General features: G+C 44.0%; 1 protein-coding gene across 13 annotated transcripts in view; it reads right to left on the reverse strand.

The window, feature by feature from the left end:
* The window catches only part of eya1 (EYA transcriptional coactivator and phosphatase 1), an 82,534-nt gene that overhangs the window by 8,220 nt on the left and 57,948 nt on the right, over nt 1–16,366 (reverse strand). For all 13 annotated transcript variants that reach the window (XM_064333070.1, XM_064333077.1, XM_064333073.1 and 10 more), the window contains 3 exons: nt 15,283–15,425; nt 14,235–14,318; nt 9,530–9,619 (listed from right to left, as the gene is read on the reverse strand). In XM_064333070.1, coding sequence (XP_064189140.1) covers nt 9,530–9,619; nt 14,235–14,318; nt 15,283–15,425 — 317 coding nt within the window. The remainder of the gene's footprint in view (nt 1–9,529; nt 9,620–14,234; nt 14,319–15,282; nt 15,426–16,366) is intronic.

Here is a 16,366-nt window from a genome sequence, read left to right on the forward strand (position 1 = left end):
GTCAAGTCACTGGACAAAATAGACATAGAAATCATCACCTGTTTTAAGTTTTATGAAACCATTTCTTTGAAAGCTGAAACCTTGAAAAGAGAATTCCTTTCATTTTAAAATGTTCTTCTCCATACTTTCATATTAAGCCTGTAATTAAGTTTCAACCGACAGTTAAGACACCAAAACACAAAAATGACTTCCTTGTTTTAACTCCATCTGAACCTGGCCAAATGCTGACGTTATTGCATTCCTGTCTAATGCAACAGCAGGGTAAGAGTAAGGGCTTTAGACCGTAAACCTTTTTTATTTTACTGGTTCCCCTCTGAACAAATTTTTCATCTCCCTGGATTTGTGGGGAAGGGAGGAGAGAGAGACGTGAGGAGAAACTCAAACCAGCTGTTCTTTAACAGAATTAAAATCTTGACCCCCAACCCCTGTTCTAATGCAGCCATTCTCTCGCCAAGCCTATCCCAGCAAGGCTCGAGATCCAAAGAGGAAAAGACTTTGACCCTGTAACCTTCTCCTCCTCTCCAGGGGTCAACAGCCTCAGATAAGGGCTGGGAGGGGGGGGGAGAAAGTCAATGTGGCCTCACATGTAGTGCTGCTAGCCTGCCGTTCGAGAAGATGGACTGCCAATTGAAGACATGGGTCAGGAACTCCTCAAGTTGTTTGCATTATCTGTTTTGGACAAAGTCGCCAATGTTTCTTTAATGTTTGCGGGGCACCAATTTGTCATAAGCGGGGCTTCGGACAGGCTGAAATCATTAAGCCCGGTCTTGTTAATGACTTCTCCAAACCCCCCCCCCCTTCTTTAACACTTCTAATTCTGAAGAAAACAGGCCATTTCTAGGGGAGGGATTCTTTTCTGAACTTCACAAAGAGCTTTAATCCCTGGAATCGGCGGGGGCGTGTTTGTATGTATAGGCCTGCCAAAACCTAAAATTACACATTTCGCAGAGAGAGAGGGGGGCAGAATGCCATTCAAATACCATTCAGCTGCAAATCACTGGAATGGCCCAATTATCTACTAATTGACTGGTAATGAAGCTAATGCAATCACACAGCTCAAAAGCCCTTAGCACTTCTTTGTGCCATTTGTTATATCAGAGATCTGGAGCTGAAGGAGAGGCATTGACTGGCGTTGTTTGATGAGGGAGAACCTCATTGTGCTCTGCTTTTCCACACCTCTTTATCTCTCCAAACCACCTCATCTCTGCTCACACACACTGGGACTGAGGGACGACCTTACAGCAGAGATCCCACAACTGACTTCTGAAAAAGAACTTTGTCCAACACATTGATTTGACCAGGGACAATGGCTGTGGAATTTCTTCAATGATATTAATCTCACCGGAACTATTTGTCAACAAAGAAAAAAAATTGTAATTTATTCTAAAATGACCTGGTCTAAAGCCTGAAAAATAAATGTAGCGGAAATGAATAAATTCTGCTCTGTGCAAATGCCATTCATGAACAAAAACTAATTTAAGCTAAGCTAACTCATATTACCTGTACTTCATATTAGTACAGCATAGTTTCAACTTTGCAACTTTTGTGCAGTGGAACTGATGAAACCAATGCAACTCTGAACACTGGGAAGACTCTGAATCCATAATGAACTTGGAAACATGACCTCGGAACAGACTGTCTGACCACTGCATCCCCCCAGTTAGCTTCTGCATTCTCCACATCCAATCTGCTGTGGAGCACAGAGTGTTTACACAGCCTTCAAAAGCTCTCCTAATTCGGCAGCCATTACAATGTGCAATTAACACAGCGCTGGAGATCTGTGGGACGCGGGACCTCCAGGACGGAGGTTAGAGCACTGAAAGAATGCGCAACCTCCGACAATTACAGAGCACAGCTGGGGCTCACATAAACCACTTGACTGCCATTCTGGTAGCATAAGCAGTGCTCTGGTGGAAATGACTGAGCTCACTGTTATACAGTAACTCCTGGGGTGTGCTCCTTAAGCTCCCAAGCACATAGTTAAAGCCACTTGGTTAAGGCTAAATCATATTTATGCCCCGAAGGACACACCAGGGGCTGAAAATCAGGCGATACTGTGCCGAGCACCATTAGGAGGTGTTGGCGAATTGGCGAGGGACAATCTAGATGAGGCCAGGTGTGAAGAGCCATAGTGATTAGTGCTGTGCTACGAGCTTAATGTGTGTGTGTGTGTGTGTGTGGCTGCGTACATGCATGTGTGTGTGTGTGTGTGTTTGTATGTGTGTGTGTGTGCATGTGTGTGAGTGTGTGCATGATTGTGTGTGTGTGTGTGTGTGAGTGTGAATGTGTGTGTGTTTGTGTGTGCATGTGCGTGTGTGTGTGTGTGAGTGATTGTGTGTGTGTGTGAGTGTGTGTGTGTGTATGTGTGTATGTGTGTGTGTGTGTGTGTGTGTGTATGTGCGTGTGTGAGAGTGTGTTGTTTCTGAACCAGCTCACTTCTTTATGACTGGCTTTTGTTCTTCCTCACCAAGCAGTGGTCTTCACAAACCTGACAATCACCGCTAACTCACGCCAGATGTTACTACTGTATACTGTGCTAAGATCCACCACTGTAACTCCTACTTAATTACTGAGAATGCAAACACTTTGTCCAGCCGTTGGATTCATCAAAGCTTTTTTCTTCTTCAGTGCAGCTCCTTTTTTCCAGAAATGGAAAGTAAGGACAATTCTACACAATTTTACCAGAACGCAGCAGCTACTGCAGCCAGCTTACAGAAGGGCGGAATCACACACTTAAATAATAAACACCTCCAAATCAAGCAGATTTGAATGTCTTTTCTCTTTTTCTCTACATTTCCCTTTCCCATTCCGGGACGTTTAAGCCATTTTGTCTTAAAGGAAGTTATCAGAGCCTCCTTTGTTCGTCGGGCATCTGTCAGTGAGCAATCAGAACAGACTGGCTGATTCTTCCTGTTGGGCAGAGGGAAAGGTTAGTGGTGACTGCTCTGCAGAGAGCTGCAGAATGTCAGAAAGAAAATGATTATTTAAAACTATAAACCTTCCTCCGCCTGTCATAGGGCCGGATCAGGAAACATCCGTATTGCATTACACTCCCTCACTTCGCCTTTGAGCATGAGGCACGGCTCTCTCTCTCTCTACCTCCCTCTCTCTCTGTCTCTCTCTATTTACCTCCCGCTCTCTTTCTCTCTCTCTCCCTCTTTATCTCCCTCTGTATCCCTCTCTCTCTACCTCCCTCTCTCTCTCTCTCTACCTCCCTCTCTCTCTATTTACCTCCCTCTCTTTCTCCCTTTATCTCCTCTGATCCTCTCTTTTTTCCCCCTCTGTTCTCTCTCTCTCTACCTCCTGCTCCCTCTCTCTCTCTCTCTCTCTACCTCCCTCTCTCTCTATTTACCTCCCTCTCTCTCTCCCTCTTTATCTCCCTCTGTATCCCTCTCTTTTTTTCTCCCCCTCTCTGTTTCTCTCTCTCTCTCTCTACCTCCTGCTCCCTCTCTCTCTCTCTCTCTCTACCTCCCTCTCTCTCTATTTACCTCCCTCTCTCTTTCTGTCTCTCTCCCTATTTATCTCACTCTGTCTCCCACTCTCTTTTTCTCCCCCCTCTCTGTTTCTCTCTCTCTCTCTCTACCTACTCCCCTCTCTATCTCTGTCTCTCTTCCTCTTTTACCTCCCTCTGTCTCTCTCTCTTTCTCCCCCCCCCTCCCTCTCCCTCTCTCTCCCTGGGCAGGTGAGTAGCCCTGTGACAATGCCACAGTGTGAGCGATTACAGACATCATCACAGCATTCCTCGCAGCGTACAAGCTAATTCCATGTGAAAAAGCCCAATCTATGGTTCGCAGGTTCTCAATGCTGCCACTCAATTGGCAGGAGCTGTCATCCCCGTCTGGGCTGCAGTTCGTGACCCTCACATTTCCCCCGCTTTCCCACCACAATTACCCCGCGCCGAAGAAAGGGGTGCAGATTACCTGTGGGTCAGGCACAGGATATGGAGAACAAAGGGAGTTCTTCAAGCCTACTTCATTCCAATCTACAATTTGTGCTTGAACAGCGAAGGAATTAAAACAGTACCGCAAACACAGCCTTCTAGAAATACACGCATGTATCCTTGTACTGTTCTTTTCACCCCGCCCCCAGCCCATATATCCACAGACTAAAAGCAAAGGGGGAAAAAAGAACCTCTGTTTGTGCAGAGCTAAAAAGTTCAGGCTAGTCTGATTTTTGCCTGAAGCCACAGGCCTATGTGTCCCCCAGCAAATAAAGCAGGAGCAGCTTTTCCTTAAAGGTCTTTGAATTGGTGACATTGTTTTAAACTGTCATTTCAAAATGCAACCAATGCATGTTCATGAAAAATGTATATTTTAGAAATGGCAGCTACTGAAATCAAAATTAAAACAGCTGGTTGGGAAAGTGTCTAAGAGAAACAGCGATTACTGTCACAAACTGGCAAATTGGATTTCAGTGCATTATTTTAAGCCACAGACACTGATCACTTTAAGATTATTTGCAGTAATAGATGTAAAAAGCATATACTGCAGTTCTAACCATACTGAATATACCACATGCCCTTACCTCAAATTTATCATTTGTCAAGCTTCTAAGTTTGAATCAAAAAATAAAAATGGTGATTCTGAAATTAAATTTGTCTAATGACATTCTGTGTAAGATGAAAAAAATAATGAATACAAAACAAGAACTACTATAAAAAATAAAATAAATTAATAGAAAAACCCAAGAGATCTGTGAACAAGCATGTTCTGTTTGTACCGTGCAGATAGTCTTTATATTATATGTTTAAATTTGCACCTTATTCAAATTTTTCAACTGGTAAACCTCCAGAAATCTGTCACATCAAGTAAACAGAGTGATTCAGTGATTCAATCACACACCGTTTCATGACCGCAAATTATGTTATTTGTACCTCGTAGATATCAGTTTCTTTCTTTAGAGTCTTTAAAAACACACACATTCCTTTAACTACTCCAACTCTGCCTAAACTTGTACCAGTTAACATCACAAAGAAATTAGATATCAACGACTTATTACACATCTGAAATTAATTAATTTTACACCCCAAATGTGTCAAAAAACACAGCCACAGACTGGTTTAGATATGTCTAGACAACTCTGTTTCAGGTATTTCACTGAAGACTATGACAAGCAGGTAGCACAACTCTTTATATAACTTAAGGCAGGTAATACATTTAAAATAATCTCATTTGTCATCAGCATGTTGGTCATGTTTTGGTTTTTTGCAAACCCACTACCCCTATTCCGACGTTGAGTCACATTAATGTGCCTCAGGTGGTGGAGGTGGTGGTTGGATAAAAGCGTCTGCCAAATAAATGTAATGTAATGTAATGTTGAGGTGTGTGTATCCGTATGTGTGTGTGTGTGTGTGTGTGTGTGTTTGTGTGTGTATGCGTATGGGCGCAAGTGTGTGTGGTATGTATGTGCGCGAGTGTGCGTGTGAGTGTGTGACTGTGAGTTTGTGTGTGGCAGGAGGGAGGGGGGGAGGGGGTAGTGCAGGGTCAAAGGTGACTGGCACACTTCTGAACCATTACCCTCTCTATTATTACCAACACACATCACTGTTCCTCATATGGAGCAATCAGCAAGCAGGCTGCACAAGTCGTCAGAGCAGAAACACATTAAACCCAGACCTCTAACTTCCAAACCACACGGGAGAGAACAAAGTCATGCACAGAAGTGAAGCACACAAAGGAATAAAACAATTCCACACTGGGCTTCTCATGACTAAGTCACAGGTAATGTTCCACTCTTCCTGTGAATCACTCTAATCAATGCAGGACAATAGCTAGAGAATTAGCGCACATTTTTGCGTGGAACACAGGTAAAAGAACACGCTCCGCCTGACAAAATAACACCCAAAGGTGAATGATGGTGTCAAACAGAGAGAGTCTCTCGGCAGGTAAAACCCGTTATAAAATATATTCCGTAAAAATAAATCAAAAATTGTAGAATCACATATCACAGAATAGAATCACAACAGAAAATAGCCAGTCAAATTCATGGCATTGAACAGAGCCCATCAGAGCACTGGTAAATGTAAACTGACTGCAGTCTGTCACTGCGGAGCTGACGGTGTCTCCCCGGCGCAGCGGCTGTGGCGTGTCACCGGGCTGCCGGCATGCCTGCTGAGAGGTGCGGCGCTCTGATTTAAAGCGTTCCCGCCTCTCCGTGCCCCGTGCCCGCACCGCCGCCGCCCTTTGTCCTCCGGACGCGCAGTGTTGTTTTCCGTCCCGGGGAGCGGAGCAGCCCCCCCCACCCACCCCCCCGCTGTGAGGGGAGCGCGGCCGTGTCGAGCGAGGCCCCGGTTCCCACACGCAGGACGCCGCTTTTACTGCGCCCACGGAGCGGCCAGGAATGCTTTCATCCTCGCCCCCCCCTTTTTTTCAGAGCTCGCGCTCAGGTACCGGGCCTCTGTTCTCCCCCTTCCCTCCCTGCCTGCGGTGTGAATCGCGCTCCGACGCCACGTGCGGTCGACGCGCGGGGCGGGGCCTAAAACAGGAACCTGCGTTAAGGCCGCGTGGTTACTGTACGGGCCTCAGTGAGGTTTCACCGAGGCACGCCGGCGTTCCACACGCGGGCCGAGGACGGGGCGTAAACCTGGCAGCCTCTCGTATGCGGAGTGCGCGTCGGCGCACACGCACAGCGCATCCACAGCGCATCCACAGCCCCCGCTGGGACCGCAGCTGCTGACGGGAAAGCTTCCCATCGCTGCCAGCTAATAGAGATTTCAAAGAGACTAAATGTCTGTGTAGCTCATTAAAAGGAGCTCATTCTGACACCTCCCCAGCAATAAAACAACAGCACGTGACCCTGAATCAAGCGCCATAAATCGACTGCTTTCTCATAGGAAAAACTTTATCATGTACAACAGAAATATATTTATAAAATTCAATAATACCATTACTAAAATTCAGGTTTTCAGTGTGAAATAAGAAATGCAGTTACTCAACATTCACATTTACCTGCATCATGAATGTAAACTCTGCCACAATGTACGCATCACTATTTTATGCACTAACTGCAAACTATTGAGTAAAAATAAATGAAAGCTTAGAAGACGCTTTTTCTCGAAAACTATTCATGTTACTATGTTCACAACCGTAGTATATTAATTGACCAATTGACATAAAGCACAAAGATCCAATATTGATCATTTTAGGAGTGTAGTATTGTTAATATATTCTATGAATCCTTAAATTGAATTCCGTAAATGAATTTAAAACTTCCTAAATTAATTAAAGCTCAATTATAGGACTGATTAATTGTGCTTTTGTCATTATGTTGCTAAAGTTTTACAAATTTCAAGTTTATATTCTATTCTGCATGTACAGTAGTACTGGAACAATTGCTTTAAATGAGATAGCTTAAAGGTTTTATTATTACATGCTATCACCGCCCAGTAGGGTTTAAAAAAAGACGGCGTGAAAGGATAAAAATAGTTTAATCGTCCATTTTAATAAATCACTATTTGGGGATTGTCAGTGGGGCGTTTGGGCTGATTTACGGAGACGTTTCTGCTTTCCCACGCGCTGTCCAAAGGTCACCTGGAACACACCTTATTTACCACGCCGCCATTTCTTAGATTCTCCCGCGCCCGGCCGCCAGCGCCGGGCCGAGAGTGAAACCGATCCCCGCCGACCCCCGCGCCGCGCCCCCGTCTTTTTTTACTTCCTGTGCATCATCACTTATCGGCAGCGACGACGGCCCAGACTGAACCCCTTCCCCCCTGCCCCACCCCCCTCCCCGTCGCGCCGCCAGGCTAGCGGAAATGGCGGGGTGCTACTGAGCCACTGTTTAAATCCGTTCAGAGTGCTAACGGCACCAAAAAAACAAAGGAAGAGACCGGCCCATTTGTGTAGCTGCAAAGCCAAGAGGCCTGCCTTCACAGCTTGGACAATGCGGGATCTTTAAATATATGCATGCTTAACTTTAAAGCCCCTGGGGTGTTTGTACTGTATTTAGTTCTGTTAGCATGGGGCCGGTAAATCAGGCGAGAGGAAGCGCTCTCTTTCAATAGCGCCGCTGCCCTCCATTTGAGAAGCTCAGCGCTAATGGCGAACACATTATGATATAAAGTTCATACGTGGAGAGAAGCGCAGGAACAGTCCAAAAACACGCCAATCATGAAATTCATTATCATTCTTACAACAAAAACAATTACGAGAGACGCTTGACTTGTTTTCTTTCGGGTGTAACGGGAAACGTAACGGGAAAATAGCATTTTTGTTCAACACTATACATTGTTATTTCAGTCTTCATGATACTCTAGTTTTACCAGGGGGAAAAAAACACTTGGCTTTTAAGTGACAGAAAAATGTAATAATTCTGTTGCTGAGATAGAGCAGACGAAAAAAAATATGCATCGCACATTTAAATAATTTTATAGCAGCCCAAACTGCCAATTCGTCCTGGAGCAGTTTCATCGCAGATGAAAAGAAATCAAAATATAGGACAGATGTTGAACAAACCACATTTAAGCTTTGTCACAAACTGCCATTTTTCAGATGATTGGGGCACATCTATTAAATAAGGTGCAGTTGGCTCAATTGCAAACTGAGAAGCATAAGGAAATATTTAACAACCAATTTCTACCAATTAACTTTGATCAGCCTGGCTTGAGATCGGAATCCGTTTCAGAGCCTCTCTGCTTGTCTGAAGTGGTACAAACATTAGCTTCCCTTGTTTTTCCCCTGCAGAAAAAAAGGCATCGCGGGGAACGCTGAGTCCTAGCAGACCGGACGCAGATCTCCCTTCACACCACGGGAGAGAGCAAGCCGCTACTCGTCCTGGAAGGCCCGACTGAGCAAGGGCCCTGAGAGGTGCCCCTGGGTGGACAGGTTTCTCCCGCGCTAGGCACGGGGTGCCCAGCGGCGGTGCGGTGGCCCGGGCACCCGGGGGGTTCGAAGCTCGCCGTGGGCGAGGCAGACGCACGGACAGGAAGAGCGGCAGTTGCCTGGGGACGGATTTTACAGCGTCTCACATGAATCACCGCTTCACGCCGTGACCGAGGAGCCGGGGCCTCTGCCGTCAGTGACACCGGGCACACAGCGTGACACACAGACAGACAGAGCCCACGCAGAAACCCGAGAGGCTGACAAATTGCACCAGCCGCCAGGGGAGAGAGGCAGGGCCTGGTCACGGGCTGGGGAGACTGACAGCGCATGTAAAATTCATAAGAGTCCCATGGGCTCCAAGGTAATACTTCACCACAGTGGGACGTAACTGAGAAACAGGCACCCCGCTATTAAATGGTTGTTGATGCTCAAGCTAAATCTTTAATGGACTGCTCTCGCTCGTAATGCAATGCACATACTCTGTTGTGACTGATCTACATCTCAACCTGGGCCTTAAATATTACTGCAAAGTAAACACGCTGGTAAAGTAATTATGGCACGGAAGAAATTTGCTCAGTGGGCAGCAGCACACGCGTTTCAAACGCCCGGAGCTCATTGGCGGTAAACTAGGCCTGTGGCTCAACGCTGAGCCCGGAGAAAAAAACAACAACAACACAGCAGCTGGGCAGCACAGCGGCGCAAACGCTCACCTCTAAGTCGTTGAAGAATAGGTGCGTGTCCGCCAGGTTGAAGATCATTTCTTCCATCCTCAGCCCTAATGACACAGACGTAGGCGGATCCTGAAAAAAAAAGCAAAAACCAAGGCCGTTATCAAAAGGGAAAAACAAAAACGAATTAAATAAAAAAGCTTCACCAATAGCAATCTATATGAGTGATTATGACAGAGAAAAACCGAAAAGTTTTTAGCTGTAGTACTGCTTTCGCTCTAGTCAGTTTCTATGTGCTGGCTACAGGTGAACAGTGACACACACAAGAGAACAGGACAAACCTTACTCAGATAGCCTTTTTATAACAATAACAACAAAGCCAGCATTGTAACCACATTAAGATGAAGCACTTAAGTAATGCTTAATTGAGCTCAAAAGTGCATAATTGGTGCCATTGTTACACAAATTATAGTCCATTCACACAATTAACCACCATTTTGTCTCTCTCAATGAGCTCAGCTGTTTTGCTCTTCAGGGTCATAGTCCCTAAGCAGATAAATTACTGGTCCAGTGATGAACAACATTTAATAAGAGAAAGCCTTACTCTTTCATTTTAGGTCTAGTCGTTGATGTTCACATCACAAAATGTACAGATGTTGCGCGAAGCCAGTTGACGCAAATTTATGAAAAATGGAAAATTCTCCTAAGTGAACACATTAAGGGTATGAGCAATCTTAATGTTGCGGAAGCATCTGAAATGCGTTGGTCTCCCAGCCTCGCAAGAAATATTCCATCCTCTTTATGCCTTCGGTGATTTAACATACAGCCCTCCACCAAGTCCCTCCATACTCCATAACAGTCCGTTTCACACAAATCACGTGAGTTTGAGTCTGACGTTTACAGCCATGCGGAGGTCTGAATAATCTTTTCACACAAATAATAACGTATTGGCCTTTAATTCGCATAGTAGGAAAAGTCTGCTTTTGACCCGCACAAATAAGAATTTAATGGTTTACTGCTTTCCTACATTAGGTCAAATAAATCTATGCGGTGCCGCATTCCATTCCCACTGAATTACCTTCCCCAGTGACTTAATTATATGGGATAAAATAAATGAGTCAATGGTATCAATATTTCATTGAATACTCTGCAAGAGAAAAGGTCACAACGTATTCAGTTCACGGGGCCTAAACGGGAGGTCAGGGAGAGAACTGCACAACACACTACTATAAAATGTACCTCCGTATAACTGCGGATACACTGAATCACTGTATGCGAACTGTGAAGCCCAGTGCAAAATATAGTCAATGCAATTTTACATAAATGGTATACTAAAGACAACGTTGATATGTTTTGAAAGATAATACAAAGAGAAGAGCTAACTACTAAATAGTTAATGAACGGGCAGTGACTTCCTGACAGTGTTTTTTCCTTCATTCAATCAGTCGATAATTAATTTTTGAGGAAAATAACAGGGCAACACCTTGCCTGCGTGCTCATTTCTGTGAGAACGCTGTGGTTCTGTGGACAAGTGAGACTTCCTCTTCACCTTTTTGACTTACGCACGCTTCATGGAGCGTGACAGGCGAGTAAGCAGTTCGGCTGCCTTATCTCTTCAGCTGAGCAGAACACGAGTCTCTGTCAACTTTCATATCATAAATGCTCCACGACGAGGTAAACAGATGGTAGATTAGAGCAGACCATCTTGGCAACTAGCCACTGAAAAATAAACAACCACTGGAATAAAAAGGGAGCATTTTCCCTTCTCTTGGTTGTACAGGAAAAAAAAAAAATATTTCTGGCCACAGTCAAAGTAAATAAACATAATTTAAGCAGACAGCGCTCATCATTTGAGTATCGGGGTAATTCATGAAATAAGAATTTTGGGGCATCGTGCTTAATCTTGTATTTTGCATTATGCCACTAATCACACAGTTGCTCTTCAATTTGAAATAACGCACACATGAAACGCGCAGATGATAAAACAGCGGAGAGCTGTGACTCGGCGTCCTGGTGTGCCCCTGTGTTTCCAGGTCGCGCTCTCAGGCAGGATTATGAATAAAGTCCAGGGCCCGACACGCCTGAGCTTTTTACTGATTGCCTGACAACAGAGGGAACCACACAAGAAGAGCCGAACCCCTCCCAAAGCACCTGCAACACCTTTCCTCAGATTAGAGGTAATTACATGCCTTCCACTCGCCGTCACCACCAGCAAATTTAATTACATTTGAAAAAGAAAAAAGAAAAAAGAAAAACTTTAAAAATCTAACTTAGTTTTCTGTTTTGGCCCTTAAAATAAATACAAAGCCCGGCCCCAATGCTGATGATAATTTAATTTTAAAAAGAGCAGTGTGGAGTCAAATGCGGACAAACGCATGAGCAAAGTTCCACAGGATAGGCAAATCCTTTCCAATCAAATCCAAACAATCGTTCAGGGAGGGAGTTAAGAACGCCAGCGGGCCAGAAGGCTAAAGGCGGCTGCTGCCACTTGTGCAGCTCCACCTGTCTCCAGACGTCAGTGTCATCTACAGGGCGCCAACTCCACCCCCCAGCAACCCCCCACCCCCCACCCCCACCTCCTCCAGCCCAATGGCTGCACAGCTGGCCTCACCCATCAGCTTTATGGGAGCAGGCTGCCTTGATGCCAATTAGGATAACTGATAACCACAGCGGTGCACTGGGGTACTCTATTTATAGGCCCTGCTTGGCAGCTAAGGACGAAAAAACACAGTTTTGCAACTTTTTGCTTTCGTCTTCTTACAAAAATCTGAATACATTTCATGTGTACATATTGTATAAAGCAATTAATAGATGACACCGCACTACAGAGAGCAGTGAGGAATTTAATTTTTGTGTTTCCCTCAACAAAATGTGTTTATGCAAGCACGCAAACTGTTATTTGTCAGTTCCTAATCTCTTCAGGTGATCGGGGAATGGTCCATGTTTGAAGTACCAGCACAGCACAGAAACCGAGAGTCAGCATTCTGACTGAGTGGGAAAAACGACTGTCCCAAAACAGAGAACACACGGAACAGAGTTTGGGAGGAAAGCCATAGCATGAGCAGCCTTCCCTGCCAGAGGGCTTGTGCTGTTTGTGAAGAGCTTCTTCTCCAAGCTGCTGGCCCAGCACCTTCGTTACCCCACCGCACATGACTAAACCAGAATCACGCCAGCCTCACAAACAATGTCCTCCCTGGACCCCAGGCAAATGAGCCGAGGCAATTAAATGAATGCTCAATTACTGTAGTGTTTCCAAACATAAAAAAATAATCTAACTGAAAATGGTATACATTTATATATCCTTGCCATTGAAAGCTGTGCAAATTTAAAAATAAACTACAGTTCGGTTACAAGGAAAGCTACAGTAGTTCCATAGTCACATTACAATATGACAGGCCATCTAACCGCTGACATTTAAATTTCTGTTTATATGTACAACAAAAGGTATCAATTTGCATACATTATAAAATCTCCTTTCTGCTTATATGTTTATGAACGTAATCATATTTCCAAAAATGTTCCCTAATTTTCTGTCCATCATACCAGCCAGCACAACAAAAAGATATAATCTTATAGAGCCTTACAGAGTTCAAAAAGATATAATCTTAAAATACACTTTAATTTAATTCAAGTTTATTCAAGAACAGCAATGTTTCTCTCCCACAGAAGATGAACAGCAGGTGCCATCTAACTTCTTTTGGCTGTTTAAACCAAAGAAAGCTTTGGCTTGGTCTTCCTCTGGGAAAGCCACCTAAGGGCTTGAGCAGTGTAGAGCAGTAACAGCAGAGTATCAGGAGGAAGGCCATTCGCCCCCTCAGATAAAACACACCCACATTGTATGCCTTCAGCTTGAAATACTTGATTTAGGATGAATGTACTTTACATCTAAAACCAAGAACAAAGAAAATCTCACTTTCGCATATTAAGCTTTCTAACATTCTTTTCTATATTTTCCTCACCACATAATGATGTTAAGTACAAAGGTTGCATGTGCACAAAAGCAGACACGATTACACACACATACACAAATATGTATAAGTTCATCAATACAGCCAATTTCATTCCTGCTTTTAATGCATATAATCAGTGTTATGTAAAGACTATGAGGTCACTGCAAACCATGAGAAAATTGAAGATTACCATAATTCCAAAAATGTTTGTTTTAAGAGTTTATATTTAGATTCAATGATTTCAACAGAATAACAAATATGATGTCCCGAAAATCCAAGCCTAATTCTCAATGCTATGCGCAAACCCTTTATAAGCTGCAGTTTTTGGGAGAAAATTATTCCTGTGATTACATGCTATAATTATAAAAAGCACCATATAGTCAGAATCTGTTAATGTTCTAATTCATCAGATGAAATATTATTTGAGCTTCATTTGCCTGCTCAGTCTTCTAGCCTGAAGTTGGAAAAGCACCGAACAAAAATGATTGCATTTCAGAATTTAAAAGGAACTGTTGTCACTGGTCAATAGATTTTTATAGAGTACAACTGTTTTGTCTCCCCAGTCACGTCCAGTCAAATATTTCAAACAGCTGTGAAATGAATTCAAATACTTGAGAAGCCTCATTGGACCTCTTAAAAAAACGAAACAATTATTTGCACACTGGGATCAGACCAAGCCAGACGAACACCCTGTCCAAACTGTTTCCGAATGCTCAGCTAACTGCACTCTTTAACATTCATGTACAGTACAATAGAAGTGCTGGCAGAAGACGCTGCTGCAGTCTGATGTCACTTACCCTTCCGTATCTGTTGGCGTAAGACCCGGTGAGCAAGGAATGGAAAACGATGATTGTTTCATCCAAGTCCCAGATGAAAACGCGCTGTGGAAGAAAGAGGAAAATCGATGCTGCACTCTGTACCCTGCAAGGCGATCCCCCTTGTCAATAAAGCTGGGAGTTTGTATTTATGTGCCACTGGGAGACTGCTCCATTTGCTACTGCCGGCCACCGCAGGACACCACCTCCACTACACGCAATCCATTTCTGCCCTCTACATTAAAGCAATCAATAACGACAGACTAATTAACTGGATATGTTAACATGCTATGATGTCAGAGCTATTATGGGTCAGATCAACTATTATTTTTCAAATAATTCATATTAACACTCAAGAACTGCAAAGAGATTCAGCTTCTTTGGGGCACACTGTATGCTGGATTCTAACTGAAAGTGCATTATAAGGTACTATAGTTGATGCAGATGCAAGAACTGTCACTGTCAGTAAAAATGTCATAATGCAGTGGAACAACATCAGCGCATGAGTAAATTATGCCATTTCGCTTCAGCTGGTATGTGCCATCCTCGAATTATGGTTCTGACAACTGTATCAAGATCCACTCCCATTCTCACAGAGTGAAAATTTCCAGAAACTGTTTAAACAGCCAATACAGGCAGCAGGAATAACAGCAGTATGGTCATTGTGATACTGGACAAGACAAACACTTTTCTGTTTCACAATTTATGTTCTCTGTGAGCTAGATAGAGGTGTGTGTGTGTGTGCATGATTGTGCGTGTGTATGGGTGTGTGTGTGCGTGCGTGTGTGTGTGTTTGTGTGCATGCATGCGTGCGTGTGTGCCGTGTGTGTGTGTGTGTGTGTGTGTTTGTGTGTGCGTGCTTGTGTGTGTAGGTGTGTGTGTATGGGTGTATGTGTATGTGTGTGTGTGTGTGTGTGTGTATGGGTGTATGTGTATGTGTATGTGTGTGTGTATGTGTGCGTGTGCGTGCTTGTGTGTGTGTATGTGTGTGTGTATCTCACAGAGACAAAGGACAGGAGAGGGGCCGTACCTCAAGGTCAGAGTCCGGAGGCGGTGACGGGTTATTGTTCCTTCTCCCCCGGCCACGTGACTTTCCATCCGAAGCTCGGCGCAATCGATCCGAATCTGAATCTTTAATGGGAGTTGATGGACTGTGGATTGTACTGTACTCTCCTGTACCAGAAAAAAGAACAACCATAAAAAAGACTTTCACCTTCAAGCCTGAACTGTGTGGTAAGATCTTTTTACCTCGTGGATGGACGGGATGCTAGCTACTGCCCACATCGTCTGATATGCCGTTAATTTAATACTAACACTCGTGATACCCTTTACAGCAGATAACCACAGCTAATGCACAGCTTTGTACTCTTTCTTGTACAACACATCTTGATTACTTCACATCGGCGCACTCTGTCAGTCTATTTGTAACAGAGAAGTGAAGGTTTTTAGCAGCATTTAAGACTGCGTGATGCTTAGACTTCGATGCTTTTTGAAATTCCGATAAAACCACCGCAACATTGGGAAATAAATATTCCATCTGGGTGATGCAGCCACATGCTGACGACAGTACTAGTAAATGGTGGGCAGAGACTGGGAAATCAGCCTGATAGCTTGACACCTAATACTCCGTGATACAATTAATAATCCATCCGCCAAGGCTATAAAGGGACTGCACAAACGATTCAGTAGAACTAAACAACAGTGCATAAAAGTGCATAAAAGCGCACGGTTTGATCTCAGGGAGTGAGAAACATGTGCCGGTCGGCAGGTAGAGAGTCTGTAATCACAAAAAATATGACAATCAAGTGATGGCGTATTGTAAGTGACAGTAAATCCTGTCCAGGTCGTGCCTGTGGGGCTGCTGGAGGTTTAAAGCTGTCTTCCCTGATAAGATCTAGCCTCATGACTCAATAAAATTCATTAGAAATGATGTCATGGGTTTCTGCTGGCTGTTTTGGCAAATGTATGGAGAGCAGAGGGGGTCACTTAGTCTTCCTATAAACACACACCATTTCCCCCGCGGAGTCAAAGAGTCATGCCCAAGCATAACAAACAGAAAAAGAGAAACAGATTATGCGCATACTAGAAATTATATATCAAAATTATACAACAAA

Source organism: Anguilla rostrata, chromosome 4 (assembly GCF_018555375.3).
Source record: "Anguilla rostrata isolate EN2019 chromosome 4, ASM1855537v3, whole genome shotgun sequence".
Lineage (NCBI taxonomy): Eukaryota > Metazoa > Chordata > Actinopteri > Anguilliformes > Anguillidae > Anguilla > Anguilla rostrata.